Source organism: Phalaenopsis equestris, unplaced genomic scaffold (genome assembly GCF_001263595.1).
Source record: "Phalaenopsis equestris unplaced genomic scaffold, ASM126359v1 Scaffold000002, whole genome shotgun sequence".
In the NCBI taxonomy this organism is placed as follows: Eukaryota; Viridiplantae; Streptophyta; class Magnoliopsida; order Asparagales; family Orchidaceae; genus Phalaenopsis; species Phalaenopsis equestris.
Genome location: NW_018164444.1, coordinates 1,684,740 through 1,695,576, shown reverse-complemented (window position 1 = coordinate 1,695,576; position 10,837 = coordinate 1,684,740). Strand labels below are relative to the sequence as shown.

The following is a 10,837-nucleotide window of genomic DNA, read 5'->3' as shown; positions in this document are numbered from 1 at the left end:
TAATTAATTAATTTGGGTTCTTAATGCAAATATAAGTAAATTGATCAAATGGGAGAACATCTATAATAAAATGTTTAGAAAATTTATTATAATTAATTGTGGAATTGATTGTGATGAGTTTGAAGTTAGCAATGAGGCATGAATACGTTGCTGAATATGTCAGTTTGAGGTAGGCAAATATTTGTGCTCTGGATAATTCATTATAACTTTAAGAGTATGTTTGAATAAGCAGTGGTGAAGCTGTTGAGGAGAAAAACTGGTGTTCAAAAGCCTGTGGTGGCTTTACCAAAAAATTCCTTATTGAAAAATTCTTACCTCAGTTTTCTAACAGCAACCACATGTAGCCGGATCTGGTAGGAAAACACAGCTTTCAACTGTAGCTTTTTTGAGAACGCAGGTAAAACACAATGTTGTCAAACAGGAAAAACTTCGGCGCAGTACAATACTGCCAACCTAAATACACCATAGGGAGATAAACTTTATTGAGCTTCTTGATAAATAAAACATGTTGCATTGTGCACAAAATGGGTTGAGTATATTATTACTTTTATATTTAAGTAGGCTTTTAGAAAAAACAAAGACTCAAAAGTAAGGGATGGGTACTTAATCATGACAGTTGTAGTGCCAGTTATATCTCAATAATTTGTCCTATTTTTTTTCAATTTACATACATATTAATATGCATTATAAGCACATTTATGTATCACTAATGATGGTTTTTCAACTTAATAAGATTCCACTTAATGCAAATATCTTTCATATGACACCTAATATATTAATTAAATTAAATCTTGTCATTTATAGAGAGTCAAAAAACTTGAGAAAATGTTTTGCATAGCCAATCAAATTGTTAGGTTTACATATCTATTTATGAAGATAATCCCAAATCTCTTTTTGCTAGAAAATTGTTGAAATAATTAGGGATGATTGTTGGCGACGACCTTTGGAGTTAATATTTTCATCATCTTAACTTAAATTCAAGTAAGCTTCTCCATTCAACACTAGTTACAAAATGATGATTCGAGGTTTTAAAATTCAGGTCAGATCGGTCGGTTCAACCATGAACAGGTGATTCAATTAACGACCATGAACAGGTGATTCAGTCAATTCAGCCCAAATTAATAACAGTTTTTTAGTAAAACTATGATTAAATTGGTCGGAAATGGGGTAAACCGGTCTAGTTATTATATTATTCAATTTTAGCCTTTTAATTTTAAGACAAAAGATATTTAAATAAAAAACAAAAATTATCAAATTTCAAATTTTTTATTTAGAATATTATTTAAAATATTTAAAAGTATTATCTTAAATTAAAATATTTTTTTTTAAATTCATGAAATAGATATTAATATATTATTATTATTCTATTATTTAAATTATATTAAAATAATTGGAATATTTATTATATTTTTCGATTCAACTCCCATTGAATTATTGAATAATGAACATTTAATTCTTCGAGATTGATTTTCACAATCTTGAGGAACCTTCCATTTGTTCAATATATCATATAAATAAATTAGTTAACTTTCCTCTCTTACCTCCTTATTCATTGTGGTCTAATCTTAATGGATGATTGACAAAAATTGTCTTCTAGATCTCATCAGGCAAAAAAATATTAAGTCCCCGCAGGACGAGCGATTATTGCGTGCGAAGAGCACAAATAGATCTGTGTGGGCTCTCCGATCACAACCGCCCGATGCGCGGCTGTGATCAGAGAGCGCACGATCGAATATTTAGAGCTGCAAGACAGAATGGATCACACTTTAGAACTAAAATCTATAAATGAAAATATGTTTCATATATAAATGGTTAGTAAGAGTACTAGTGGCAGGGTTCTGTGGCAGGGGTCTGTATGTCAAAAATTTGAGCCGCATGTTGGTAAATATGAAAGTTTAGGTGTTAGATATATAAATATTTAAAAATTATGTGGTATGCAAGTAAATGTCCCGTTTTCTATGTTAGCTCTAACACCTGTCAAAAAATTAAAAATTATGTGGTATTACAAGTGGGATTTGAGTTATGCAAGTAAATGTCCCGTTTTCAATTTTTCGACATATTATGCCAGTAAATGGTCTAATTATTAGATGCAGAGGGCGCACACAGAGCCTCGCGTGCCCTCCGATCACAGCCGCACATCGCGGGTGTATGACAGTGGGACCACTGTCACACAGCCGCGATGTTCAGAGGGCGCACGCAGCTCTGTGTGCCCCCTCCGCACGCAATAATCGCTTCAGTAAATGACGACGTGGTGTCTGCCAGCCGTTTTCATTTGTGATGGTTGGGTGTGTGGTGATTTGCCAATTCTTATTTATCTGCTATGGTGTTGTGCAATTTTTGGATTTGAGTTTGTGCAAGTAACTTTTGTTCTTACGGTGGTTTCTGGAATGATAAATTTTATGTTTCCATTCATTTTTGAAAAGCTTATGATGGTTGGGTATGTGGTGAACATGAGCTCCAGAATTTTATGGACCTCTGTAGTGTGCTATTTTACTGCGAATTACAAGCTTCCTTACTGACGTCACGTCGGGCACACAGCTAAGAGAGACAGTTCTACGATTGCCCGCGGAGCGTCTCGAAGAGGTGCGACTTCCTCCGACGGGCGGACAGTCAGGAAGATTGCACTGCCGAAAGTGATCGAGGTTAGATGGTATACCAAAAAGATAGTGCAACTCATGACATACGTCGTCAAGATTTTAGAATTAATATTTTAATTGTCATTTTAATAATATTTATCTTTATTTTATCAGACTTGATACTTGCTCCTAAGAGAAGAATGTATCTTATTTTGTTAAACTGTTTTGTATTATTTTTCTATTCCTGTAGTATTAATTATATTGTCAAGACAGTTCTGTTGCAAAAAAAAATATTAATTAATAGGGGGAATGATCATTTATCTAGAAACATGTAAAATTCAGTTGTTCTCAAACAGCTCCCTCAAACAAACATCGAACTTATCTGGATAATCTGCAGATCAACAACTTCTCAGGATAAACTACTTATCAACAAATTATTTAATAAATTACAGCCGCCCCAAACACACCCGTTGTTTCAAAAAGCATGTTAGGAGCCACACACCATATATTGAATCGTTTTAAATTTTAATATTAATGTTCGTTGTAATTATCTTGAAAGTTTTCATCTTATATTTAATTTGTTTTTTGTGCTTTGGTGGTACAAATTTAATTTAACTCTACATGTATTTAAGGGTCTTTGCTCGCATGAACTTAACAAGATTTAGCGATGAATTTAACGTAAATTCAATGAAATTTAAATCCCGTGCTCCGTTAAATCGAATATTATCTCCTTTCATATGTTTTTCGACATAAATTCGGATTTAGTAACTCGGATTGGTCGACAAATTTACATGATTTATTTTGCTAAATTTGAATTTGGTAAGTGCTATTTAACCAAAATGTGAATTCAAATATATTTGAGTTCTAAAATAAGCTTAACAATAAAAATATGTGATACTTGAACAATAATTGCTAAACACGTGGCTAAAAATAAGTCATAACATAGCCAAAGGATATTTGTCAGACTTAATGACGATACGTGTAGAATTATTCATAAGAATTTAATGGACATTGCATTAACCACATCTATATGTATATTAAATCAATGTACATGATTTCATAAGTTGACATTTGGTGCATTTAATAATGTCTGCATTATATAAGACATTAGTTTTCCAACTAAATATAATTATATTTAATTCTAAATTATCATAAATTCAATTCTATATTTTTTTATTAGGAAGAAATATCATATTATTGATGAATTCAAATTTAATTGTAATTAAATTTTACATTATTTTTTTTATTAAAAACATGCCCTCAATTCTTATTAATTGTTCATCGTATACTCCACTGTTTGGAATTAAGAATTGGGAGATATGCATGTAAATAGGGCTGTAAACGAGCCGAGTTTGAGCAAGCTCGTAAGAAATAGCTCGCGTTCGAAATTGGCTCGTGAACAGTGTGTTCATGTTTGGCTTGAAATTGGCTCGGAAAAATTAAATTGAAAAGAATAGATGTAAAGTGTGGGATTCAAACCTGGACCAAATGTATATAAAAAAAGACACTAACCACATTAACACACGAGATGTTATGATTTAAACTTAGATATAAATATATATAATATATTATTATATAAATAATATATGTAATATATTTTTATATTAATAATTATATATATATTAAATTTCGAGCTAAAACAAGCCAAACATGAACGAACAAAGAGCTGTTTATGTTCGGCTCGTTTATAATTCGAGCTTTAAATACTTATTTGTGTTCGGCTCGTCTACTTAATGAACGAGAAGAACAAGAGCTACTTAACTAGCCGAACACGAGCTGTTCGCGAACAACGAGCTTTTTTGACAGCCCTACATGTAAATCCCCTTGTTTGGAATTACTTAATACTTAACTATTTTCATAACAGAGATTTAAGTAACTTAAACTTTTAATTTATTTATATTCTAAATTAAATTTATAAGTTCAAATTTTATGCACTTTCACCCTTTTGAATCCCTAATATTAGAACTAATAAACCCACTTTATTTTATAAGGCTGGGAAATTTAAGTGGTGCGCATGGCTTCCAGCACATCCTATGGCTATCACGTGGCATGACACTATTCATAAAATTGTAATTAAATATAATTAATAGCTGACAATTAGTAAATTACACAACAAATTCCATAATTTCTTTTTTTATTATTTGAAGAAGTACGTTAACTTTTTTCATACTTCGTGATCATATCATATAAATCTTTATTTTGTTTAATATTTCATCGCACATCATATAATATTCATAGTTTCTAAACAAATAATCAAAAGCTAACTACCACGTGACAGATGTCATTAAGAGTATGTTTGGGGCAGCTGCAACTTATTAAATAATCTGCTGGTAAGCTGATTAAAAATAATCTGCTGATAAACTAGGCGCAGTGGCTATTGTAAATTTTTTTTTTTTTTTGGAAAAGTCTGTTTCAAGCGTTTTGAACAGGTCAGGTGCATTTTCGAGACATCACGACACTAAATAAACTGCCCCAAACGAATCTTAAATCATCTACAGAATTTTTATAAGTTCTTGAAAAATAATAGGGTTATTAGACTTGTGTTTATGATGGGCATGGCTTGATATACCAATGAGGAGGATTTGCTAAAAGAAATCACTAGGAAATAAAATACAATAAAATAATAAGATGTTTAATTCATTTGATGTAACGACTTATGCCCACTATGTAGCAAGGCAACAAAATCAAAATATTATTAGAGAGAAAAAGGGCAATATAACTATATAAGACTATATTTATTTGAGGTTATCAAATTTGATTCATGTAAATAGAAAGATTGGTAGAGAGCTCTCTCTCAAATTATGAGGCTCAGATTTGAAGCCAATTCAAACCACTAATTTTTAACTTATTTTCTATTAAAGCTCGACTTACTAAAATAAGAAAATGACAATAAAAGTACAAAAGAAGGGCTAAAATTGGAAAGAATATTACATCTGAACGATCTACATCCGAATTAGTTGTGCATGATGTTATTGGAGATGTTATTTTGGAAAAATAACATCACAATACTATCAATAACATCTAAATACTACCATCCGCACATGAAACTACATCATGACTTATAATGTAATATTTTCTCTTAAAAATGTCTTAGGCTGACCAAACTTATGATCATTGTAATTTATAGCAATGCCCAAAGTCAAAATATGAACTAAATATCAATTACAAGTTAGGCAATTTACATTCAATGCATAAATTTTATTTTTTACATTTATACCACTTAAAATCTTCATCTATCGCACCAAAATTCCCACTACTTAAAAGGTGAAATATACCTCTTTATGCATATGTTAGGTAAGAGGACATGCATGTAAAAATTGAAGTTTATGTGTTATAGATAGAAATAGAGGGGGACGTATCTAGATCTTCTTTCACACATTAAAGCCTAAAGTCAATAACTGCAACAATGAATATTCCAAACCCTATCACTATCACCCATCTGATTCGTCATTTGTGGCAATGTCTCTTTTAATGATATCTCAATATTGTTATATATTAAATGCATTTAAATTTGATGTTTACTGTTCTATTAATTGCGTTCTATTGTTTTAAGTGCAATGAAATTAATGATTTTGCATTTCCTCACCTTGCCATTTTCAATAGGATTTAAAGAACCTCATTTGTGTATATTTTTGCAAATAGACTTCATTTAACAAGTCTACAGGCTAGAAGAAAAACGGATAAAACTCTACTATTCTCCTTAAGTCTGCCAGCATAAGACTCACGCAGGCGAAATTAACAATGTTTCTTCAATCAAATCGGGCTATTGACAGTTCCCTCGAAACTCTAGTTTATGGTCGTTCGGTCCATAAGAGCTGGGTAGGAATTGTCAAGGGTTCCTGGATCCGTCTGGTTGGAAGCCATTTCAGTCTTCTGGCCCCATCCGATCATAATTCATCTCAGACTCCCATCCCATTCCTATAAATAAAGATCACGCAATTATGCGGTTCATTACTCGACCTTCTAACCTCTCCTCCTTTATGATGTGTTCAATTCTTATCTCCCAGACATATTTGCATTCAACAATAACTAACACCTAAAATTTGATATTTATATTCATAATAGTGATATAAAGATATGCATAAAAAGTTGTATTGGACTTTGAAAAAAATTAGTAAAAATACTATTTTTAGTAATGTCGAAATTTTAAGTATTATAAATATAAATATCAAAATTTAAATGTTAAACATAAAATTTAATCTTAATATTTTTACTTTTTTTTTCTAAGAAAAAAAAAAGGAGTAAAATAAAAAATCTACCACGCATGCGATTAAAGGCTGTTCACACTTTTTATGACGAAACATCTGCAATTGCATTTCTACCCTTGAGACTGCAATTTAGGAATCACAAGGCTCGAGTGCCTGCCAGCTAAACTCCCCCACTTCATTAATTATTATTTAATATTAATGGAGCTCCAAAATTTTCCGGCCAACTTTATTGGAAAAATGGTTCACTTATTTGAATAATAAGGTTTTTAATAAGACATTCTAATAAAATTATTCAATATGTGCTCAAATTTGTATGCATATTAATTAAAAAAATAAAATATTTTAAGATATTAAATTTAAATTTCGAATGCTCTCCTTGCCAAAAAAAAAAAATAATAATAATAATAATATTTAAAATTTCAAATAATTATCATCCAATAACCATAAAATTTATCTGAATATTTGCTTTTAAAAAATAGATTTAATTATAAATAGCATAACAATTTTATTTTAAAATTTTCTTAAAATAAAATATATCCTTTCATCTATATATTTTTGAAATCATTAAGATAATAAGAGCCATAAACGTAAATATAATAAATTAAGTATTTAATAGGTACATAAATAAGAATTGTTTTATTTCATTATTTTAAATTTATACATAAAATTAAAATTATATAATTTTAAGACATTTAATTCGAATAAAATAATTTACATCATTTGTTAAAATTGTTAAGATTAAAATAAAATAAAAAATATGTAAAAATAATAATTAATTATAATTTTTTTACTTATTTGATAATCAATGATTTTTCCTTTAAATAAGAGTTATTTGACTAAATTTTTAATTCATTCATCTATAATTTATATTAAAATGTCTTAATAAAATTTTAACAAATTTAAATTAAAAATATTTTGATCTAATATTGTCAGTTTTTTTAATTTCCTTTTATCACAATAATAATTTTGCAAATTTATCATCCTTCAAATTTTTTTGGAAAATATCATAAATTTATAATTAATGAGGGGTTTGAATATAATTGCGAATTTATACGAAAATAGTAGAGAAGGAGAAATATCCGGGGAATACAGAAAGGACGAGAAAGCAGAACCATCGGCTTCTCATCTGCTGTCGTGCGTTGTTGGCTTTAAAACCCTCATCTCTTCTCTCTCTAGGGTTTTAGCCGGGGTGGAAGACGGGCGGAGCGGCGACCGGAGAAGAGCCGGAGTTCTAGGGTTTCCGATTGGGGATAGCTTTGGATTTATGTCGGTCGAGCTTGTTCGCCTCTTTGCCGGTGAAGAAGACAGCAGCGTTAAGAAGCTCAAGATCCGATCATCGTCTTCTTCTCTGTTGCGACCTAGCTGCTTTGTTCTGATCGGCTGGAGGCCGATCCTCTGTCTCTTTTTCTTTATGCAACGGAGGCTGGCGGGCACGAAGAACGTATCCATGAGCTTGCCTTTTTCCAGGTAGTCATCAGTTTTTGGGGTTTGATGCGAGTTTCGATTCCGTTTGTAGTAGTTTTGATCTCATGATTTTTTACAGGCCTGGATTTGGAGTGAAGTATTTTGGGTTTTTACATATAGATCCGACCATCTTCCTCTTCCTCTTTCCGGGGGCTACCCTAAGCTGACACCTCAGATCTGGGCTGAAATCACGAGATCGGGCTATCAACGCTGCTCGAGAACGTCAGTTTTGTTCTTCAGTTTTTTTTTGTTCTTCTTCTATCATTCTGCTGCGTTGCTGTAATTTCTGCCGAGTAATTAAAGATGCCGGAGCCTCAGAGGCAACTCCTGAGCCTTAACACGATTCGAGGAAAGAAAAACAAGGAATCCTCCATCGTCGCCCTCCAGAAATTCGAAACGAAGCCCATAAGAACGATCCGCGTCCTGTTAAACGATCCCGACGCCACCGATTCTTCTGGCGGCGACGACGACGACGATATATTCCCTGATCATCACCTCAAAAAGCGCACTGTCCATGAGATCTCCCTCCTTCCTATCCGTCTCAACCCCATATCCTCTTCCTCTTCCGCTTCCATCCCCGTCTGTAATCCCGAAACCCGCAAAAAACCCAAACCCTTGAAACTACGGCGACTCACTCCCTCCACCTCCTCCCCTCATCTCAGAGGCGTTCGTCAGCGGCGATGGGGAAAATGGGCCGCAGAAATCCGCGACCCTATTCGCAGAGTTCGTAAATGGCTCGGCACTTATAATAGCGCTGAAGAAGCTGCCAAAGCTTACAGAGAAGCATTCACGCGCATCCAGGCCGAGAAGCTTGGCCTCAAGCTCTCGTCCACCACGCCGCCGTGTTCCTCCTCTTCCTCCTACATCTCAGAACGTACTCTATCCCTCGCTTCTCCTTCCTCCGTTCTCGACGTCTCCGTTCAACAGACTCTGGCGACGGCGAAGCCTTCAGAACTTCTCCCTGCTCCGCAGGTGGATCGTTTTGAAGACATGGAGCTGACGGATTTGGACCTCTGTTTCACAGGCGCTGACTCCGACGAGTTTCTCGTCGGAAATCTCGGCGACGATTTCGTCGGACTTGATGACCTTCCGCTTTGGGCACCGCAATTCGACGGCGGCGATTTGGCTTTTCTTGACTGAGAGTGGAAATTTTGCAGATTAGTCCCTATTTTTCGCATTTATATTTACATGAATTTGTGAGAGTATAAATAGTAAAATTATATTTTGTGTGTAATTTATTTAAGTAGTGAGTTGTCATCTTTGCGGGGTAAAATTTGATGTTTTGAGCTTATTTTGGGAGGAGTTTCCATGGGTTTTGTTGACCAGGTCTTATTAATTGTAATAAGAGCTGCCCATTGGGGATTTTTCTGTAATTCTCCCAATTGTGGGTGTTGAAATTATATGAATCGAATGTTTTTTTTTTAATATATTAATTTTTTATTTCAGTAAATGTTTAGCGTAAATATAATAATATTTTATTTTTTTAGTTTTGTTTAATTAATTCATGAACTTGATTTAATAGGTTAATTTATTATGATTAATAAATACTAGGTTTTCATTAATGTTATTAATTACATGATAATTAATGTATTTCATAATGGTTAGGGATATAATTGAGAGCAATGGGGGTGAATTACATTGCCAATGTAGGATACACGTGTTTATCCATATAAATAAAATTATTAATATATATATATGATAAAGTTTTATAACACATATTTATAAGTTGAATAAATAAATTTTATCCATATAAATAAAATTATTAATATATATATATATGATAAAGTTTTATAACAAATATATTTATAAGTTGAATAAATAAATCATTAAAAATTTTACAAAAATAAGTAAATTTAAACATTAGTTTATGAAAATTAATATGTCCATGGCGAGAAATATATCATGAGCAAAAAAATTGGGTGGCATGTTGAATAAATAGGTATAATTTTTAAATAAAATATTATTTTTCTTAAATGTGTTTGGGATGTTGCCAAGGAAAAGTTATTGCGCCAGGATTAGGCTGTCAAAACGGCTCGTTGTTTGCGAACAACTCATGTTCGGCTTGTTAAAAAACTCGTGTTCGACTTGTTTGTTAAGTAAACGAGCCGAACACGAACAAAAATTTGTTCGTTCTTGTTCGACTTGTTTGGGTCCAAAATACTACTAATCAAATATATATATATATATATATTGATGAGTGGTATTTTTGATAAATTTAATTGACATGGTAGGATATAAATAATAATTTAATTTTTAGGTGAGTGTCTATACACGTGGCAGACCCAGATTAAAGTACATATTTTTTATCAAAAGTGTATTTGCATGGTAGGATATAAATGACTCAAAACTTAACCAACATCATCATATAAACGTATTCAATTCTTTCAAAAAATTGTTCGTTGAAAATTGAATTGTATTTGAATTTGATGTGAATGAATGGTGTGTTTGGTTAGTTTTAAATTTATCAATTTGTTTGTAATTTATTTTTAGCTTGAATTATTTATAAATTTGTAATTTGAAATTTCTTAAACAAAGAATAAAAATTAAGTAAATATAAGAAAAATAATAAAATTAGCATAAATTTATAAT

The 10,837-nt window shown here is 31.9% G+C and overlaps 2 protein-coding genes across 2 annotated transcripts in view; one reads left to right on the top strand and one right to left on the bottom strand.

Annotated features, from left to right (window-relative positions):
• Positions 1-10,837, bottom strand: part of LOC110032648 (cytokinin dehydrogenase 3-like) — a 54,655-nt gene that overhangs the window by 39,848 nt on the left and 3,970 nt on the right. The gene's annotated exons all lie outside the window — the stretch shown is intronic.
• Positions 7,853-9,630, top strand: LOC110032665 (ethylene-responsive transcription factor ERF118-like). Its single transcript, XM_020736369.1, has 2 exons — positions 7,853-8,251; positions 8,328-9,630. Exon 2 carries the CDS (start codon positions 8,552-8,554, stop codon positions 9,386-9,388), a length of 837 nt encoding a protein of 278 aa, XP_020592028.1. The 5' UTR covers positions 7,853-8,251; positions 8,328-8,551; the 3' UTR covers positions 9,389-9,630.

Coding starts and splice junctions, on each gene's coding strand:
- LOC110032665 (XM_020736369.1), top strand. CDS start 8,552: ATGCCGGAGCCTCAGAGGCAACTCCTGAGCCTTAACACGATTCGAGGA.